This window comes from Equus caballus, chromosome 30, assembly GCF_041296265.1.
Source record: "Equus caballus isolate H_3958 breed thoroughbred chromosome 30, TB-T2T, whole genome shotgun sequence".
NCBI lineage: Eukaryota > Metazoa > Chordata > Mammalia > Perissodactyla > Equidae > Equus > Equus caballus.
In genome coordinates, this window is record NC_091713.1 from 37,940,901 (window position 1) to 37,962,473 (window position 21,573).

At 44.3% G+C, this 21,573-nt stretch overlaps 1 protein-coding gene across 28 annotated transcripts in view; it reads left to right on the top strand.

The window, feature by feature from the left end:
* PPP1R12B (protein phosphatase 1 regulatory subunit 12B) overlaps nucleotides 1–21,573 on the top strand; it is a 205,930-nt gene that overhangs the window by 85,814 nt on the left and 98,543 nt on the right. For 19 of the 28 annotated variants that reach the window (XR_011434255.1, XR_011434253.1, XR_002805100.2 and 16 more), the window contains 2 exons: nucleotides 761–943; nucleotides 4,253–4,435. Coding sequence is in view for 20 of the 28 variants with exons in the window: in XM_070255900.1 (XP_070112001.1) it covers nucleotides 761–943; nucleotides 4,253–4,435 (366 nt within the window). In the remaining 8 variants the exon portion in view is untranslated. Of the gene's footprint in view, nucleotides 1–760; nucleotides 944–3,540; nucleotides 3,723–4,252; nucleotides 4,436–9,419; nucleotides 9,612–9,865; nucleotides 9,916–13,820; nucleotides 14,212–21,573 lie in introns of those variants that run through there. The other 9 variants (XM_070255901.1, XM_070255906.1, XM_023632645.2 and 6 more) reach the window with 6 other exon arrangements.

Here is a 21,573-nt window from a genome sequence, read left to right on the forward strand (position 1 = left end):
CCTTTCATGTGGCCCAGGAAAATGCATCTTTTCCAAAGAAAGCTTCATAGCTCTTTTTAGTCACCCCCTCAAATGTCTCGTTATATTAGAGTCAAGAAGTTTTTTTCAAATTCTGACCCCAGAATTTTTTGCTGCAGTTGAGATGGTCCTTACGTATCTGCGGGTGAAACAGGAGTTGTCTTCTCTCGGCCATGCCGGTAGTGCTTTCTAGAGTGGGACTCAAGTTCCCCAGAGGCCTTTTTGCTTTAGGCTAATGACCGTGGTTCTCAAACACAGTTTCTTCCACAGAGCTTCTTTACTCTTCTCCACTCTTTAGTTTTAAATCTTTTCTCCAGACCTCTCCGAATTCTCAGTCCTACTTCAGCTTCCGCAGTGTCACTTCTCTATCAAGTAGACATTGGGGGTTGCATGATTTTTTTGCCTTGGGGTTTGTGGGGAACTATGTTTTCTAATGAAATTATTCTATTTCCTATTATACCGCTCTCAGCCTCTGCTCTCTTCGTCTGTTCTACTCTTCTGCTTTCTCTTGATGCATATGGTCTCTCCTCCTTCACATTCCTTCACTCTGGTATGATTGACAGATGCCTGCTTGCTGCCAGTGGCCCAGCTCTAGCTGGAGTTGGTCCCTCCACTTCCCAGTTGTCATGCCCTCTCTGTGGTCTGCATTCCTTTAAGTGCACAATCTGGGTGGGAAGGTGGTGCTGGGAAACGGTGGGTGAGCAGCATGTCCTGAGGAAAGTGACTGTGTGCTGTTTTGCAGTGCGTCATTTGCTAGAAGTAGTGACCCCACAAGTCCCTACATTTCAGCCAGTCGCAATTCATCTCCTGCCACCTCACCCGTTACCATTGCTTCATCTACCTCTCGGGGCAGCAGGTGGCAGCCTGCCTCTTCCTGCCCTGCGCCAGTCAGTGCAGACACTTCTGCCTCCGCACACCATGGCAGGTAAGGCTGCGTGGGGCCACTTGAGTCACGTTCCTCAAAGCTTATGCCTCTGGATGCACACATGAGATTTGAGCCAAAGAGTTTGTCACTGTAGAAGCAAGTTTGCGTTCCTGTGAAAATGTCCACCCTTTAGTGAGGGTGCTGTGCTTTGACTTGTATCAGCCACTCAACAGCTGCTTATTGAAAAACCGCAGCGTGTGTGTCTTTGAACTTGGTGTTTAGGCATCAACGTAACGTGACTGCTTTCGTCTCTCCATAGCCTTACCAGTTGCGATTACAATTTAAGGCTCATATGGTTGTGATAAATGACATATTAAAAATATCCCCATATTTCACTTAGGTTAATTTTCCAGTAATTATGAGTAGGAATCTCTTCTGTTTAGTCTTTGTGGAAGATGGCATGCAAACCTAGATCAGAAGGAAGCTCTCTTGTTCCGCAAGACTCCTGTAGCCTTGTGAACGTTCCCAGCCGCGGAGTGTGTTTTCCTGAAAACACATGGGAAGGAAGAGACGTGTGTTTGCCTGGGCTTTGTCCCTGGGACGCTGGCTCCTGGTTTCTGGTGCATCTGAGGGCAGCATGGCGGAGTGTCATTGTGAAAGTGCAGCGGCACTCCAGCTGTCGGCTTCACTGTGGGTTTTAGTCCTTTATGTCTGGTCAGAGACCTTTTTCTTTGTGGTATGGCACAGGGACTCCTTTTTTGGGTCTTGTTTCTACAACTGACACAAAGAAGATGAAAAACATGGATCATGATAATGTTGCTGCATGAGCACCTCTGAGGGTGGCGCCTGATTGATGTTTGTCAGTTTACTAGATTTCTTTCCCTACAGTGAGTGGTGTCACTGATTGGGCCAGGAGGGATAACCTTATGCTGAACTGTTAATAATAATACTGTATAATTATGTAGAAATTTATTAGGTCCTCATAATAATCCATTTTCATGGACATGGTAAATATTATTCCCATAGATGAAGGAACCAAGAGACAGAGAGGTTACTTGATTAACTATTAAGAGCTAATAACAGTGGGGAAAAATAATAACTACCATTTGTTGAACCCTGTTGTGTGCCAGGCTCAGGTTAGATACTGGACAAAAATTACATTGGGATCTGGTATAATAGTAAATCCAAATAATAGGGCTTAAATATGATAAAGGTTTATTTTTTTCTCTCACTTAAGAACGTCCAGAATAGGCAGGGCTGGCACACAGCTCCAAAGTCAGTAAAGGATCCAGATTCCTTCTTTCTGTCTGCTTCACAGTCCTTAGATCATGGCTTCCATTTCCATGGGTGGTCTCATGGTCCAAAATAGCTGCTGGAGCTCTACCCATCATAGCTGCATTCTAAGCAGAAAGAAGGAGGAAAAGGGGAAATGCACGGAGGGAATGCTTCTGAAATGAGAATTTTCCCGAAAGCACTAGTTTTCTGCTATGTCTCATTGGCTGTCTCTAGCAGCCAGGGAGACTTTGGAAAATGTGGATGTTGAACTAGGTGCAGTGCTGCCCTTAATACACAGATTCTGTGGGTAAAGAAGAACAGGAAAATGAAAATGGGTTAGGCAACTAGCCGTCTCAGGCACACATATATTATTTCTAGTCTTAGAAAGAGCCCTCCAGTGTATGCGATTTTATTCTCATTTTACAGATGAGGAAACTGAAACCAAAAAGTTAACCGTCTGTCCAAGGTCACACAGCTGGTGAGGAGCTGAAATGGGATTTGAACCTACGCGTGTCCATTTCAGAGCTCGTCTCATTATTTTGTTTCCACTGAGCCTATATTTTATTCCGGCGCATTACTAAGTGTTCTACATATATTATTTTATTTAATCATCACGAGACCCTGCATTTCACAGTATCGTTACCCGATTTTACAGACCAAGAGATCAGAGAGGTTCAGGTGGCTGAAACTCAGCCCCAGGAGGCTCCAGAGCCCTGGTGCCTGCTCTGGAGCTTTTCCTGTTCTGCTCCTAACAATCACTTGTAAATTACACCACATTTCAAATAGTGGTAAAGTCCTATTCTATGATTTAATAAAATAAACTCCTTAGCATTTCTACAACATAAGAAATTGCAAAGACCAAAATATGTTGTTAATCTAAAAAGAATTTCAAGTAAGATTTTAATAAGTATAATTTTTTATAGCTTTGTTTCTGGCTAATTTTATTAGTACTTCCTATAGATACCTTGTAAGTCTAAGGAATTATTTACCTTTTTTTAAATTAAAAAGTGAATATAAAATTTCACCTTTTTTCGCGTCATTAATTGCTTCTGGAGAAGTGGCTGTGTTTTTTAGATACCGCTTCAGAACTGTTCTATTTTTATATTTGCATCTATGTACCTTATTTAGATTTTTATGATCTGATCATTTTTTTCAAACTTATTCTAATAATGTGATTATTTAAAAGTGAGCTTAAAGCTACTTTTAAGCATTACTGGTAATTGTGAGGAGGTAAAAAAAACAGATTTTTAACATTTGTTATTTTCATTGTTTTTCCCATCTCTGTGAGTATCAATTTTGGATCTCTGTTACCCCAGCAACAAGCTGTGACATCACAAATGATAGCTTTTGGGTGGAGAGCCAATGGTTGCTCTCAACTCTTTGTTAAGAAACAAAGATCTTGTTTTCATGTAAATGAGTTTAATTATACAGCTTGCTGTTGGAAAGTCTGTAGTTAAGGTTGCATATAGAATCCTGTTAGTTTGTGTTTCAGTTTCTCATTCGTGCAGTTATGCTACAGGCAGTCAGGCATTCGGTTAAACGGAAGGAGCAGTTGCTGAGCCAGGTGAGGGAGAGCTAACCGTGCTGGGGTGGTGGAGTGTCCATCACAGGTCTCTGGGTAGTCCGGGAGGACGGCCGTCCAGTGCAGGCTGAGCACCACCGCAGAGACTCTCCCTGCCCAGCAGTAAGGGGCAGGGAGACCAATCCTGTAAGTGACGCGAGTGTCGTGTTCGTGTTGGCCGTGCCTCTGTGCATGTGTGGAGGCCAGATGGTACTCAGGACGCATCTAAAGCACTCTTGCATATGTCTGTCACCCTCCCGCCTTGTGCCATAGCTAATTTTAAAAAATTTTTTTAATCTGGCAAAAAAATGATTTTAGAAACATAACTTCTCAGGCAGAGGATATCAGACTGAATATAATCATATCATTCTAAGATTTAAGAGCTCAGAATTTTTAAAAAGAAATCAACAAACAAAGTCTGAGCCAGAAGCTCCTCCAGTTCAGCCTCTTTCGAGCCCTCTGTCCCTGAGCTGGTGCTTCGTTGTGTAGCATCCTGACCATTCTCTTTCTGCTTTTGTCTTTTCTGGTTTCAGGACTCCTTACAAATCCCAGGCTGACTCAACAGCAGAGAAAACAGCAGACAGCATCTCTTCTAGCACCCCGCTCTGCGTGATCACCAACCGCCCTCCACCCAGCACTGCCAATGGGGTCACAACTGCCACCCTGCTCTCCACTCCTGGAACAGACTCCTCTGCAGAAGCCAGGGACAGGAGGAGGTATGTGCAGCACCCATCTCCTCTGTGGGCTTCTGCGTTGAGGTCGGCGATAAGGGAGTGGGTGTGCAGTCTTTTCTCAATCTCAAATAATGAAAGCAGATCTCTGTATTACAGTCTGGGATGTATACTTTGCCTCTGGGAGACGCTTGGTGGAGAACTTAATTGTATCTGATTTATTTAACGTAGATTCTTACTCTATTATGGATATAGGCATATCTTTTTTTTATTTGTCTCATACGAAAGATCAGTGTCAGGCATTATTTCCCCATTCTGTGTTGGAGAACCTGAGCACAGAGAAGGATCTCTGGTTTTGTTCCGGTCGTCCATGATGACTTCTCTGGCAGCAGAGAAAAGCAATAGTATGGTAAAACGCTTGGAGAAATAGTGCTAGGATATAAAGTTTTAATTAATTTGAGAATAATACTAGAAAAGGAAATGAATAGTATATAATGATATGGTAGAAGCAGAGAAAAGCAATAGTATAATAAAACGCTTGGAGAAATAGTGCTAGGATATAAAGTTTTAATTAATTTGAGAATAATACTAGAAAAGGAAATGAATAGTATATAATGATATGGTAGAAGGACAGTAACTGGCTACTCTGCATTTCTTTAGAGAAAAATTATGAGGCAGCAGTCCTGGATTGACATAGGAGAGATTTAAGGCAGAAGCTTAGAAGAACTTTTCGATTGTGAGGATTAAGAGACCTTGGAAGATGTGACGAAGGAGAATGGGCCACTTACTCCCACTGAGAGAAGTGTAAAAGATAGAAGGCACTCCTGGGAGTTTCAGATCTGCTTAGAGACTGAGCCCCTAATTATCCTTTTTTTAAGAGTAGAAAAAGAGGTGAAATTTTATCAAAATTTAAATTTCAGTTTGGCTTCATTTTACCGTGAATATCCAAAGGAAGGAGGTTTTTATTTGTGAGTGTATATATGTGTGGTGAGTCAAGAAATCCTATAACCTACAAGATACGAGTTAAACTCTTTAGATGTTTATTATAAAGACAGCTCTAAAACAACACATTTGGAGAAGAAATAGAGGGGAGATGCTAAGTGAGTTGAAAACTAGTGTTTTTCTTCTTCCTTTCTTTTCCTTCCTTCGTTTTTTAAAAATTTCTTTACATAAAAGTTGAAGAAAATCAATTTTCTGGGCTAACAGGTTGCAGAGCCAAAAGTAGTCATCTTTTAATTGGCTTCCAGCCAAGGAAGTTTTAGTAAATCAATCTTGGATGTTTAATGCCTATTTATTTAACAGCTCGATGTAATTTAGATACTATTAGTTTCATCTAGAAACTAAATGCAAAAATAATCTTTCATTACCTGAAAAAAACTTGCTTTAAAAAATATTTCTGAGCTGAGACAAGTAGAATGAGTTAGATTCATCATTAAGATCATGATCCCTGAAAGGATGGCTAAATCAGGTTCTTTGTCAGCTGCATTATTAAATACTTAGTTGCACGAGCCATTATGTAGAGAAACCTAGAGAGAGGTCCCTGTCTTCTGGGAATTCATAACCTATGATCAATCACATAGCACCTCCTACAGATTTTGATTTTGCTCTATTCACTCCACAGATGTTTATTGAGTGCCTGCTACGTTGCACATCTTATAACTAGGATGTATTTCCTCAAGGAAGGGCAAGTATAAGAATGAAAGAATTAAGTCAAGATGTTAATGAATAATAATATGAACGTGGTATATCAAGATGAGTGCATTTTAGGGGCTGCCCCGTGGCCGAGTGGTTAAGTTCACGTGCTCCGCTTCAGCAGCCCAGGGTTTCACTGGTTCAGATCCTGGGCACAGACGTGGCACCACTCATCAAGCCATGCTGAGGCAGTGTCCCACATGCCACAACTGGAAGCACCCACAACTAAAAATACACAGCTGTGTACTGGGGGGCTTTGGGGAGAAAAAGGAAAAATAAAATCTTAAAAACAAAAAAGATAAGTGCATTTTTGGGATGGCACAAGATAATAGGGAGATATTAGATGTTTGTTAGATAATAAATAATATTTTTTAGATAATGAAATAAACAGGGAAATGGCACAAGATCAGTAAATAGGAAGATCCTAAATGAGGAGCTCTTGGGCTCTGTCACTTGCGATGTACTGGTATTCGTTCTTTTCAAAATATTTGTTGAGCACCTGCCGTTGCCAAGTACTATGGTAAAGCCAGATGATATAGCAGGGAACCCGGCAAATGTGGTCTCAGCCCTGGGAAATGTCTGTGCTGGTAAAGAAAAACAAACGTTGAACAAAGTGCACTTGTGCTGCATGCTCTGCAGAGGCGGTCTGAGTTGTTAGGACAGTGCTGCAGAAGATCTTCCTGTGCTGCAGAAGTTTTCCCTTCTCCTGCGCATCAGAGAAGCTTTTCCTGAGAGTGTGGTGCTCAGTGCTACAAACAGTAGCTCGGTGAGAGAAGGGGATGAGCGTTCCTGCAGAAGATCTGGCTGTGGAAAAGATGCTGAGGCGGGAAGGTGCTCAGTCCTTCGTGGAAACTGAGAGAAGACGCTGTGACTGGAGTGCAGTGAGTCAGGAAGAAGAAGTCTAAGATGATGCCCGCGGAGTCGGAGGGGGCTGTAGAATGCCACGTCTTACAGCTAGTGGTGAGGATTGGGAATTTGTATGCTAAGAACCGTGATGAGCCACTGGGAGAATTTTTTTGAACAGCTTTGTAGAGAGATAATTCACGTGCCATATAATTTACCCGTTTAAAGTGTACAGTTCAGTAGGTTTTAGTATATTCATAGATATGGTAACCATCACCAAAATCAATTTTAGACCATTTTCACCACCATAAAAAGAAATCCCATGCTCTTTAGCTATCGCCCCCGGCCCCCATCTGTGCATTCCCCTTAAACTTAAGTACTGGGGCCGGCCCCGTGGCTGAGTGGTTAAGTTCGTGCGCGTTCTGCTTTGGGGGCCTGGGGTTTCACTGGTTCGGATCCTGGGCGTGGACATTGCACCGCTCATCAGGCCATGCTGAGGTGGCATCCCACATGCCACAACTAGGAGGACCCACAACTAAAAAAAATATACAACTATGTACTGAAGGGATTTGGGGAGAAAAAAACAGGGAAAAAAAAAAGAAGATTGGCAAAAGTTGTTAGCTCAGGTGCCAATATTTAAAAAAAACAAAACTTAAGTACTGATCTATTGTCTGTTTCTGTAGAGTTGCCTATTCTGGTCATTTCATAGAAATGGAATCAATATGTGGTCTTTTGTGACTGAGTTCTTTCAGTAGCCTGATGCTGTCGAGGTTCATCCATGTTGTCACGTGTGTCAGTACTTTATTCTTTTTTACGGCCAAGTACTATTCATTGTGTGGATACTCTGCGTTTTGTTTGCCATTCATCAGTTGGTAGACATTTGGGTTGTTTCCCTCTTTGGCTATTATGCATAATGTTACTATAAACATTCATGCACAAGTTTTTATGTGGACATATGTTTTCCTTTCTCTTGGGTATATACGTAGGAGTAGAATTGCTGGGTCATATGCCAATAGAAGATTTCAAGCAAAAAATAACATAATCTGACATATTTTTTAAAATTCTGGCTTTTAAACTCTGGTTGCAGTATTGCACATGAATTGGACAGGGGAAGAATGGACAAGAATGGATGTGAGATGACCGTTAAGGAGAGCACTACAGAAGAAAGGTACATGAGAGAGAACAGTGGCTTGCCCTGAGGTGGTAGTAGGAGAGATGGAGAAAAGTGAATGGGCTCAAAATGTATTCGGGAGAATGGTTTCAGCAGCATGGTATGTGGACTTTGTAAGGACCCTTTTCCCATTATAAACATAGGGAAATATAGTTGAGTTAGAAATATGAAAGGGACTCCCAGGTTACAAAATGAAGAGAACCCAAAGCCAGAGGGTTCAAGTGGCCTAGGCTTGGTATGAGACCTGTGTGGTGGACCTTAGGGTCCAGAGGCTCAGACCTGAATGCCGTGCCCTGGTGTAGGAAGCGTGGCTTTGATGACTAGCCTGGGAGCTCTAACCGAGAACCTATAGAAAGCTAGAATTCTCAGAGGGCTGCCCAATTCATGGAAAGGTGCTTTGCCCATGGCCCAGAGAAGTGTCAAGGAAGGGGGTCTATCCAAGGGTCCGGGCAGAGACAGAAAAATCTTTGTGGAAAATTTTTAATACCCGTATAATTTGGAAATTCCAAGCCAAGAATTTAACATGGACACTAGGTCTATACTCTTGAAACCCTGAGACCGTGGCACAAGGAAATTCAGAAGCACCTTGAAGAAACATATGTATGACCCAGGTGTAAGGGACCCAGGAAAACATTCCCTACCGAAGACGTCCTCCCACAGAACGTGGCACACCCTGAAGGAAGCGATGACCCTGAGGTGCTCCCACAGAACGTGGCACACCCTGAAGGAAGCGATGACCCTGAGGTGCTCCCACAGAACGTGGCACACACTGAAGGAAGCGATGACCCTGAGGTGCTCCCACAGAACGTGGCACACCCTGAAGGAAGCGATGACCCTGAGGTGCTCCCACAGAACGTGGCACACCCTGAAGGAAGCGATGACCCTGAGGAGCTGAGGTTCTGAGAGACTCAGTGGTGCAGCCCACCGTGTAACGGAATCTTTGAATGCAGAACAGAAGCCTCAGACTGTTTCAATTGGGAACAATAATTAGAACTGACCAGTTGTGCTAAAGGCAGACTCATGTATAGAAACAGGTCATTGAATCAGGAGTGGTTCTTAAGACCAAGGGATTTTGCAAACAGTACAGTGTTATATGTATACGGAGTCCTGCTTAAACAGGAACCCACATATATAAAGCATCTAACAACTGTTTATTGAGAGACTGCCATGCGCCAGACACAGAGGTATTAAGGACACAAGGTCAAAGAGAAACATCTTTCCTGCCCTTGAGGAGCTTAAGTGTGTCTATTGTGGGAAGGCAAACAAGCAAATCAGATATTCCAGGAGAGTTGTTAAGTGCTGTGATAAAGGTGTGTTCAGATTGCCAGTGGCACAGAGGAGGGGTTGTAAACCAGCCGAGCAGGGTGACAGAGGGGGTGTGCCAGAGGAGGGGAGAGGAGCTGGGTATGGAAAGGCAACTGGAAGTTAACTCTGAGGAGTAATAGGAGGATGGTATTTTATAGGGAGCACGAGAAATTCAAGGAATGAGTTCCATATGCCTGAAGCTGGGAGAAGGTAAGGCCAGTGTAGCATTTCTGAAAGTGTCTTGTGTGAAATAAATGAAGGGAAAAAAAGCAATTTTTGCCAGATGGATTTATGAAACAACAAGTTAGGCAAAGTTAAACAGGATTACTCAAAAGCTTTCTCAGGATCATTCCTCTCCAGGGTTGAGGGTGGAGGGTGGGGCGTGGGGGGTTAGAATTTGCAGCATTTTCCACATTTCTGTGTCCATCAAATAGTTTTGTTTTGTTTTGTTTTTCACAGAAACCCAAGACTGGTATTCCACTGGGTATACTTTGGAAGTTGTGGAGCTAGAGAGGTAGGCAGGAACCAAATCATGTAGATTATTATCTGTACTGTGCTGAGAACTTGAGCTTCTGTTCTCAAAGCTATGGAATACCACCCAAGTATTTTCAGCTGGGGAATGACTTGATCAAATGAAACATATCATTTAAGCCTTTACAGAATTAGAGCCATTTAGTTTCTCCCTCTAGACAAACATAAGCTGAAAGAAGAAAAAATCACATGTTTTGAAAACAGCTAAATTTTCCTCCTGAAAGAGCATGCTGGGTGCTAATTCTTCTCTTGAAGCTGCAGCTTTCTCTGTAATCAGCTCATTGTGGAAGCGTTTTGGCTCCTGCTGGGAAACCATGATGGAGGCCTGAAGCCTGCATTCACAGGTCCAGTTGGAAACAATTAGTGAGCACTGGGATAAATGGTGCTTTAAAACTGGCCACAGCAAGACTTGACCAATGGAAAAGTCACCTCTCAGAAATAGCCTCCATTTGCAGTGTAATGGCGCGAGGACGAGGACATGGTCTTGCCGTTGGACCTGCACAGCTGGCTTTCCTTTTCTAAGAATGTGTTGTTCTGAGAGGGGATAAGTGGGCACATCCCAGGGCGCCAGCAATCAGTCTTGGCTCTCCATCCCGTGGTAACAGTTCTCTGCTCGGTTTGTTAACTACAGATGTATTGTTAAATAGACAGAGCTAGACACAAAAGGATACATGATGATACCAAACAATAATAATAAACATGGCAATGTTAACACTGGATTTTTCTGTAGGGTTATGGGTAATTTTTATTTTCTGTTTTAGTTTTTTCTGTATTTTCCAAAGTTCCAGAGTGATAAAGTGTTACCATTATAATGGGAGCGAGTAGGGGGAGCAGGAGAGCTTGAAAACATCAACTCCAAGGACAGCTCTCTCTCTCATGGCCTTCTGAAGTCTGTGAAGGTGGCCATGGTCATGGAAGCGTGAACACCATAGTCGAGAGATGCAAGGTTTGCAGGATTCTAGACAGTTTCTGATTTTGCTACGTAAGCTCAGGGAGGACTTCTGAAACAGCTTATTACTTTTAAGAAGGGCACGATCTTAGATTTACAGAGTTCCTTTTCTTTTTTTTTCCCCCCTCAAAAGCTCAGGTGTGCTCGAATGTCTTCTCTTTGCATGACGAAAGGGGACAGGAGCGATGCTCCCTGTTTTCAGGTGGAAATGCTGAGGGGTCTCCTAACGTCACACCTGGAGTCGGAGGCACAGGGGTCTTCACTCAAGCCTCTTTTTCCTCCTCACTGAACTCACTAAGCATTTCTTATGAATTTAAGAAGAACGGTTTTGGTTCAGGGGCCAGTCCCTCTTAATGTGCAGCTGGAATGTGGCAGTCTCCGCCCCATAGCCCTCGAATCACTGCCGTCCGTCTGTCCGTCTTTGGGCCGCTCCTGAGGCTGCAGAAACCTACGGAGTCGGCAATGGTGAAGGGGTTGACGGGCTGCAGAGGGCGGATAGAAATGGCAAGTGGCGAGCAGCTGGTGGATGGCTCTGCAGGGCTGTCGGGGCCAGGCAGCAGCTGTCACAATAGAGCCGCAGTTGGGTTGACTTTCCAAAGCTCCAAGGTTTCCTTAGCAACAAAATGTAAACAGTTCCCTCGGCTAATATTAGAGTCTGATAGTGTCTGCCTTTGATCCTCTTGCTCTGTTTCTCCTCCAGCTTTTTCCCTCTCCCCCAGCCCCACGCCTGAATTTTACATCTGTTTTATGAGTGCCTGTTCTTTATAGAAATGAGTAAAATAGTTTTTTTCCACAAGAAACTAAAATTTGTCTGTCTTTCCCCAAATAGCCCACACGCGACTCTGCTTTGCTTGGTCAGGATGTGGTCAGTACTGGCTGAGTGGTATATGCCTCACTTAGCGACCTTGAATCCCTTGGGGTCTTTACAAGCCAGGTAGTTGTTCCTGCTAATGTGAAGCTGTCATAAAATTAATTTGGCCTCATCCTTGGAATGTTAGAAATTTAAACTATGTAATTAAACTCTGAGTCATGGATTTTTGGGGTTTTTTGGTGTGGAAGATGGGCCCTGAGCTAACATCTCTGCCAATCTTCCTCTGTTTTGCTCGTGGGATGCCACCCCAGCATGGCTTGATGAGCAGTGTAGGTCCGCACCTGGGATCCAGACTGGTGAACCTCAGCTGCTGAAGCAGAGCACTCGAACCTGACCACTCGAAACTGACCACTGTGCCACCAGGCTGGCTCCCGAGTCATGTTTTTTAAACATCATTTGGCTCACCTCTCTGTCTCCAAGCTAAAGACAGGCAGCTGTCAATTCAAAAAGGTAGTCTACAAGACAGAGTCCACAGGTTCCTCCAGTCTCTCAGTTTTTGTTCTAAAATGAGTACTTTCTGGGGCTGGCCCAGTGGTGCAGAGGTTAAGTGCGCACGTTCTGCTTTGGCAGCCTGTGGTTCGCCGGTTCGGATCCCGGATGCCGACATGGCACCACTTGGCACACCATGCTGTGGTAGGCATCCCACATATAAAGTAGAGGAAGATGGGCACGGATATTAGCACAGGGCCAGTCTTCCTCAGCAAAAAGAGGAGGATTGGCAATAGTTAGCTCAGGGCTATTCTTCCTAAAAAAAAAAAAAAAATGAGTATTTTCTTTTCCTATTCCTATCTAAAAGACTGCAGCAGTGCTGAACTTAGCAAGTTTTTCTCTACTGATAGAAATAGTTCCCTCTCTTCCTAACTATTAATATTGAATAGGAAGAGAGAGAAATGTATATGGCAGTAGGTTGCCGTTCTGGAGGCTTCTGGGTTGCTTATGTGGTTAGTCACTTGTTAGCTTATGAGCTTACACGGATTATGCTTAGTATGGTTCCTCTCCTGCCTAAGTTAGCGAAGGCAGTTTCCATACTGTGCACTATGGATATTGGGTATTGTTGATTGTAGGGTGAACCTTGTTCACATTTCATCTCTCTGAATTCAGGGTGTCTTATTGCTAGTTGTCATTCCTGCACACGAGTGAATTTGGTCATAGGTATTCCTCTTGTTACTTCCGCTGAGTTATGTGTGTTGCTGGTACAAAGTATGTCTAAGTAAGTTTAGAAGATGCCTTTCAATAACTATTAAATTACGGATGAAAAGGTAATAAAAAAGCCTGTGTGACTGGCACTGTTTTGTCTTTCTTGGGGTGAATAAAGCTGTGATGCATCTTGAAGCTGATGGTGTTTTAGATTTGCTCCAGTGTAGTACCCTTTAGCCAGTGAGTGTGCTGCTGTTGATCTATACTTAAAAACATGGAGTGGGAAGTGACTGCTAATGCATATGGCATTTCTTTTTGGGGTGAAGAAAATGTTTTAAAATTGATTGTGGTGGTGATTGCGTAACTGTGAATACACTAAAAACCACTGAGTGGTATACTCGAATGGGTATGTGAGCTATATCTCAATAAAGCTGTTTAAAAACACCACTGGTACCCTTTAGCGCCTCTGAACAGTTCTAGGAAAGACCTGGGTGATGCCTGCTCAGAGTTACTGCAGTAAGATTTAAGGGCCCTGAATGTAAAGTCTGTTATCTTTTTCCTGTATTTCTGTTGCTAAACACGACTTGAGCCTCGAACTCACTTCATTTTCCAGAGACAGTAGCATTTGTCACACAGTTCCGCAGCACACCACCTATCAGTTCAGAAGTGGGGGCCTAAAAAGTTTGCCCTCCCCCTCAGGACACACTCAGGAAGCCGTGCCCTATGCAGCAGAGCCTCTGCTGGTTCTTTCCAGTCCCCAGCCACTTCAGAGTGAAGTGAGCAGTCACCCAGCGCCTGCTCCTCACAGCTCTTATCAGCCATGTGCTACAGTTAATCTCCTTCTGATACAGTGGTTCTTTTTTCAGAGCTGAGAGTATTGGTGACACGTGGGAGGGACCAAAATTTTGTGCCTCCACTCAACCCCCCCTCCTCTTCTGCTGGTTGATGTTCCCATGTTAGAAAAAGACAGTGGCTCATAATAATCTCGTAAAATGAGCTCTGGTGTTTACTAGGGGAGAACAGCCGGAGGAGTGGCCACCTGTTGGTGGAAAATTGGGCTTCTGGGAAAGCTCTGTGCAGGTGTGTGGCAAGGTGTGTCTGAGGAGCTTGACCTCTCTCACCTGGAATGATCTGAGCTGGCAGTGGGAGTTTCTTGGCGTTCCTGGTTCTGTGGAAATCCCAGGCACAGGAAGTTGATCTTTGCGTCTGGGGAATTGAGATAAGCCTCTTTCCTGTTTGCTAGCACCCTCTGTGTTTGGGCGCTCACTCTGGTGTGCTGAGTTGAGACATCAGCGAGTTCTGGGCATGGAACAGCAGAAGCAGTAGGTGAAATTTCTTTGCTTGACAGCTTTGACGTCCTGGATGCGTGTTTCCACTCTGAGTCCTCTTCTCTTGCTGCTGGTTCTGGGGGAAACGGGCTGGGTTGCACACATTGTTTTGGTGGTGGTGTGGATGCTGAGACTAAGATGTCGTGTTCAGAATAACTGGTTTGGAAGTTCTTTGGTGTTTCTTCATTCCTAATGAATTTAAACATGTGCACTGACTTAAGGATCCCAGCCAAGAGGTTAGGGCCGCAGAGGACAATTAAGAATTTCAAGAAGTAAGAACATGCTTCTCTTTTTAAGAGGAAACTGATATTGGTAAAATTATTCTTAAGTTGGATGGTAGTACACAGGTAGTGGTTGTATTCTTTATATCTTTTGTCTCTTAAATGTTACATAATATTTAAGTTAAAGAAGAAATCATTGGATGTTTAGGGCAATTGCAGAGAGAAGCTGGTTTAGGTAGCTGAAGGGGTAGATTGCTCCTTGAGTTGGCCTTTGAACAGGAGCTTATAAAATGAAGGGACTGGTTCACTGAGGTCGGGGTAGAAGCCGTTTCCTAATGACAAACTACAATCAGACTGAATCTTAGTGAAAGTGAACGTTTTCCCATCCCTGTGAACTGAGACGTTTCCTCATTGCTCTTGTATGCCCACAGGACCAGTTTCTAGACAAAATTCAGAATCACGCTGCGTTGGGCAGGGTAGACACTCCTGCTGAAGGGTCCCATGCCCACTGGACTCTCGGGACTCGGCCTGTCCAGAGCGACACTGTCTTCCCTCCCCCCTCCTCGCTGCTCTTCTGTGCGGGTTCCGCGTCTTTGGTAACTGCGTCCCTCTGTGTGCTCAGGTGGCTCAGACGCTTCCAGAACGTGTTCCACTGGAGCCCCCTCTGTTCCTGCCCAGCCTGCTTTCCAGAACGGCCTCCGTCCCCCTCTGCCGAACAGAGCCCACCCTCCCAGAAGAACTCCTGCAGGTTGAACGCGCGCCTGGCTGCCTGCTCCCCCAGCCCCAGGCTGAAACCGGTGTTCTCTCCTCAGGGTTCTTAGGACTGGTTTAACCAGCTAGACTGCGCTGTCTCTCTTCGTCACGACATCATGAGCTTCTAGAAGGTGCTTTGTGGTTAGGCTTTCTCCACACCACAGGGCCTAATACGTAGTAGGCGTCACGACATCATGAGCTTCTAGAAGGTGCTTTGTGGTTAGGCTTTCTCCACACCACAGGGCCTAATACGTAGTAGGCGTTGGTTAAATGTTCATGGAATAAAGTTGTTTCTCCAGCGAAAATAAGCCCTATGTGGGAATCCTCTGTGCCCAGAAGATGGCAGCAGAGGAACGGCCATTGATCTCCTTGGCGTAATGCTCCCGAGACCCTCCCGTGTTTGGATAATGTGGCGGATAAGCATATCTTCCCATCCCATTAAGTGTTCTAACGCAGGCAGGTCAGGTGTTTTTGGCGCGTGGAGGCCTTTGTGGACTTCCACTCTGCTGCTGCTTCACGCGAGAGCTGCCGGCACAGGTGAAAAGCCACCTGGGTTGCAAGGCAGGAGGCCTGGTTTCCTCTTCAGCCAAGCACACAATTGATGCCTTCACAGGAAGCCATTTAACTTCGTTAGTCTCAGTTTTTGAATTGGTTATCAGTGGAGTTGGGAGATCTGTAGGTAGTACTGGATTCTAAAATCACAGGGTTCTAAGTCTTCAACGACTGTCTGTTTACATGCTCAGTATTGTGCTAAGAACTGTGTGTCCAGTGAGAAGGGGATACACCCTAGGCTGTGCCCTCAAGACGGGGGCCACACATACACACGCAGTAAACCACGAGTGTGGACAAAGGAGCGGCACATCCTGAGTGCACTTGTGCTTGGGTGGGTCTGTTATCGGATCAGAGAGGGAGGTGACTGACTCAGCATGCAGTGGGGAGAAAGGGCCTCTTGTGCCAGCAGAGGTGGAATTGAGTTGGTTTTCAGACACGTGGAAGGTTTACATGGGGTAATAGAGTTAATATTTTTCAAAGCTTATTCTATGCCAGCACCCTCCTAGATGCATTTAATCCTCATAATTTTGTGAGATAAGTAATAGTATTGTCTTAATACCTACAAGAAAATGAAGGCTGAAAGAGATCACAGAACCTGCCCCCAGGTGCAGAGCCAGTCAAGGGCAAAGCCGGATTCAAAATCACGTCAAAGCCTGTGCGTGCTCCTCTGTGCCACTGAGCAGACGTGTCCGAGGGGCCAGTCCTTGTCGGGCTGTTCTCTACCATAAGGTAGCAGCGTGAGCATGGGGGCTAGGATCTCTTGATGTTTCTTTGAAAGGAAGATAAAACTTCTGGGAAATGCCTGTTTGTCCTAGGAGATACCACTTCTGAAAACAAAGAAAACTGAAAACTTTCTGTTCTCTCTGAAATCTAAATGGGAATTAAGGGTTTCTGAAAACCAAATGAGCAGTTGTCTGTAGGTGAACTGGCTCGTTCAGTATTTTGTGAGGAGGTTGGGTCTGAGAAGTTTACCTCTGGAGAAGTCCAGAGCCATGGCAGGCGTATTTCTATTACAAGAAGTTTTTAAAAATTGGAATTGGCTGACAGGAGTTACCTGTGTGATGCATTGTTTCTGTTCTTCTTTAAACAATTTTTTTCCCTCTTCTTCAGTCTCTTAGTTAACCCTGGGTGGTATACTGACCCAGCTCCATAATTTGTATCCTCTGAGGACGTCTTAGTCTTCTAACCTGAAAAAGGGAGATAGAATGTGATTCATGATTCTTGTGCATTTGTGCTGAAAATTGCTCACTGCTCATTGACATGGAAATAAAATATAGTAATAGCCCCAGGATCCTTCAAAAACTAAATTCCTTTTTTCTTTTTAAGATTGGCCCCTAGGCTAACATTTGTTGCTAATCTTTTCTCTTCTTCTTCTTCTCCCCAAAGCCCCCAGTAAATAGTTGTATATTCTAGTTGTAGGTCCCTCTGGTTGTGCTATGAAATTCCTTTTTAATGAAGCTTACAGTGTTTAAAAGAACACTTGGCACAAACAATCCGTAAATAACGGGAAACAGAACTGCAAGCTTAGCTGTAACTATGACAGAAATACACCTGCAAAGAAGGTTTATTTGTCCTTGACGGGTGCTTGTCTTTCCCACCTGAGTGGAACCCACCTTTGGCGTGCACTCCCCTGTAGGAGCACCATCTCCTACTCTTCCTTCGCCATTGCTCTAATTTCACTTCATCCGCTTCTAGCCTCCTGTTCACTCTTAGGAAAACCTATTAAAATAGAAATCCTGTCCCTCTCGCCTATCCAGGGAAATTGCTCTGGCGAAGGGCTCCGTGGCGTTCCCAATGATCAGATTCCTCGGTCACTCATCCTCCGCCTTGACCCCAGGGCAGTACTCATCAAGGATGACCACTGCCTTCTTAAATCTTTATGCGACCGTGAACTCGGTGACCCCCTTCTTTCCTGGCTCACTTCTGCGCTGTCTGATTGCTCTGTCTTTGTGTCCCTGTTAGCCCTTTTTCTCTTGCAAACATCTTAACTTCTGTTGCTCAGGCTTCCTTCTTTTCTCTTCCCATGACTCCACAGCTGATCTTACCCCTCCATTTGCTTCAGCTGTCACTCGCATCTCTATTTCCAGCCCAGACTTCTCTGCTGAGCTTCATAATAATACTACGTGGAAAGGGCCTACTCCCAACAGAGCCTGACTTCTGAGCCACCCATAAGTATAGGCGCTTCTGGTCATTGTTTTCCTTTCCCCCTTGTTTCTTCATCTGTTTCAAGTATTGTTACAGGTGTGTATTTCTTTGAGTTCTCAAGTCCTCTTTAGAAAGAGGGTAAACAAATCAAACCGCTCCCTTCCCTCTGACCCAGAAAAGCTAGAAAGGGAGAGAGAAGTCTATTTGTTCTCATGTAGTTTTAAAAATCTTTGTTCACGGTCCTTCGTAAGTGTCTCCCAATTGAGAAAGTTGGTAGTCGAACTAGAAACGACCTTCTTTGCTCCTCACTAGGTCCTGGCTGTCTTTATCAAGAACCTTCAGCTCCTTCCTCTCCATCTGTACTGCCCTCTGTTAACTCAGGCCTCCAGCTGGGCCCGAGCCTTGTCTCCCCTGCCCCGCCCACCAGCATACCCTCTGCAGGGCTGCATTAGCCATCTTTCCAAAATGCAGATCTGATCAACTCCCTCTTCTGCTTGACGTCCAAGAATGGCACCCCAGAAATGTTGAGTGCCTGGTTTTCTAGGAGGCCTCTTCCCATTTTCTTTAGATTCTGCTCAGACCACCTCCCCTGTGGCGTTTTATTCCTATCCAGAGCATGATTTCCTAGGACATTTTTTATCTTTATTTTAATTATCGCTGGTTTATATATACAACTTCTCCACGAGATCCTGCTGGAGATCAGGCTGCTTCTTCATGTTGATATGAAGTATCTGGGACAGGTCAAAACATGTAAGATGGGAAAATGGTTGGTGAATGGAATGAAAAAAATGAACACACTATTGACCAAACTTTTAAAATAGTAAATAAACAAATGCATAGGTAGTTAGGGCCAATCCCAAGACAGAAGTGTAATAACCGAGACTCTGAATTTCGTCCATAAGCTCAGTTCAGGTCAGTAGTCCTTTTGGAGCAGCTAATGATGCAGGCTGGGCATAGTGCTGCATGTTGGTGATGTAATGACAAAGACGGCCGCCTTCCCGGAACTTAGAGACTGGTGCTTAGCAAAGGGTAGAATTTGAGGGGGTTGATTTCACCGGGTCTTCAGCTCATTTTGTTATAATCTTAGTGTAGTGGCTGACACCTGATTTAGGGCTGAGGCAATTGTGGGTTTACATGTTACTTTTTAGTGTTAATGAAAGAGGCAATGTGTTCCTTCAAGAGTGAGTTGTAAAGCTTTTTCTGCCATTAAAAAAATTCCTCTTATTTCAATAAAAAAAAAATTCCCCTTAGCCTGGAGTTGGGGGGAGTTTGGCTACAAAGGGGCACGAGAGAATTTTGGGTGGTGATGGAATCGCTCTGTATCTTGATTGTGGCGATGGTTACGGGACTGTAGGCATTTGTCAGATCTCATAGACTTGTGTGCTATGAAGGGCCAGTTTACCGTGTATAAACTACACGTCAAGAAACCTGGCTTTTGAGGAGTGCCACTGAGTCTTACCTGAAGGAATTCGAGTCGCCTGAAGAGTGGGGTGATGGGTAGGAAAGATGATAGTCTGTTTTATAGGCCTTCTCGGAAGGTAATTTCATTTAGGCCCCCTCAGCGGGTCTTCCGTTCTAGACCCCTCCCTCCTTCACCTGAGCTTCGGGAAAGTCTGCAAATCCCTGAACTTGTTAGCGGGATTGTGTTATACGCATGTGCTGCTTTCTGAGAGGGGGACAGTTTTCATCTGACTGTTCGAGTAGGTTGGTGTTCGGTAAGGGCTGACCACCCGTGTGGGAGCTCCCGCTTCCCAGGCCCCTTTCTTTCCTAGGAGGAAAGGGGGGCCAGTTCTGCTGGGGCAGAGCAGAGGTGTCCACGGTGCCCCATCTCGGCCCTGAGAGCCCCTGTGCTCACACAGCCCTGTCCCCATGCTCTGCTCTCATAGGCTAGCGCCCGTCCCTCCTCACCAGCCTGGGTCTCGACTCCCCCTGTCCCTGCCCAAGGCTGGCCCAAGGGCGTGTCCACGTCCTGCCGGCTAACTTACTTCAGTACTCACATAGCCTGGAGAGCACTGCCTTCCGTACTGCTGCCCGCGGTGCCGTGAGTTCTCTTCTAGTGTGGTGTATCAACATATCTCTGTATGTAGATCTTGCTGCCTGGAGCAGTCCTTTGAATATTAGTGATCATTTTTAAAGCTAAAAGCTCTTTAAGTTCTTGGAGCTGGCCTGGCGGCACAGTGGTTAAGTTTGTGCGCTCCACTTTGGCAGCCTGGGGTTTGCAGGATCGGATCCCAAGCGCAGACCTAGCACCACTCGTCAAGCCACGCTGTGGCAGCGTCCCACACAAAATAGAGGAAGACTAGCACAGATTTTTGCTCAGGGTCAGTCTTCCTCAAGCAAAAAGAGAAAGATTGGCAAGAGATGTTAGCTCAGAGCCAGTCTTCCTCATGCAAAAAATAAAAAGTTTATAAACTTTTCCCCAATATGCATATCTTAAGTAGAAAATAAGAGTTATCCATGATCTCACCATTCAGCAATATCCCTGCTGACATCTTTGTATGTTGTATTTATTTGAGATCATGGTGTATATACATTTTTCTTTTAAAAATATTATTAAATATTACAAACATCTGATATATCAATTTTCTGTCTCGATCAAATCCTAGTATTTTGCTACATTGGCTTCAATTTTTCTTTAAATAAAATGTTAAAAATATAGTTTAAGCCCGTGTGTGTTGCCTTGGTCTCACCCCCTTGGTGCCCTCCCTGGGAGAAGTCACTGTCCTGAGTCCGGCATGAGCGTTTTCCAATTTCTGTTAGTTCGTATCACCTCGTGTGTACATGTATATGATGCTTTTACGTTTTTATTCTCTACAGAAATTGTATCATTCTGTGCACACCCTTCCGAAACCTACTCTTCTCACTTAGCATTCTGTTCCTTCATTGTAGTCCATTGTGTGAATAGACCGGTTTTGTTTTTTTCCTGTTTAAATGACATTTGGGTCATTTCCTCTTTTCTTCCTTTTTTGCTAATACTAATTGTGCTGCTGTGCACATTCTTGTTCGTGTTTCCTTGTTTAGATGTGAAGCGTTCTCAAGGGTGTTCATTTCCAGACGGAGTTTCTGAAGCTGGAGTGTGAGGGCGTCTTCGTCGAGAACGCCAGACTGCTGTCTGGTTCCCTCTCGCCTGCCATGTGTGAGAGTCTGGTTCTCAGCAATTGAGGTCATCATTGCTAACACCAGAGATTTTTGTGTTTGCAAATCTTAGGAAGATGAAGTGGTTTCTCCTAATTTGCATTTCATGATTACTAGCAAAACTGAGCATTTTCTCTTATGTTCGTAGACTTTTCAGGTTTCCTGTTTTGTAAATTCCCTGATTATATGCGTTGCTGATTTTTTTCTGTTGGTCTTTGGTCCTTTTTTTAAAAAATTGGTAGAAGTTCTTTACCCATTCTAGATACTAATACTTTGCAGTTATGTCTCTGTAGTCGTTTTTAGTTTGTCTTCTAATGTCTATATAGTATTCTATCATATGTATGTTCCCTAATTTATTTCACCATTCCCCCTATTGTTTGAGATTTGGGTTATTTCCATGAAGATTTTGTGTATTGACGTCCTTGGATTTTCCCATTTTAAAACCCATCCAGTGGTGGTGCTGAGTTTGGCCTGGTCTGTTTTGTAGCAGTGAGGAGTATGTGAGACAGTTGGCCAGATCCAGTTGGTGCAGCCTGGGGTATGGAATAAA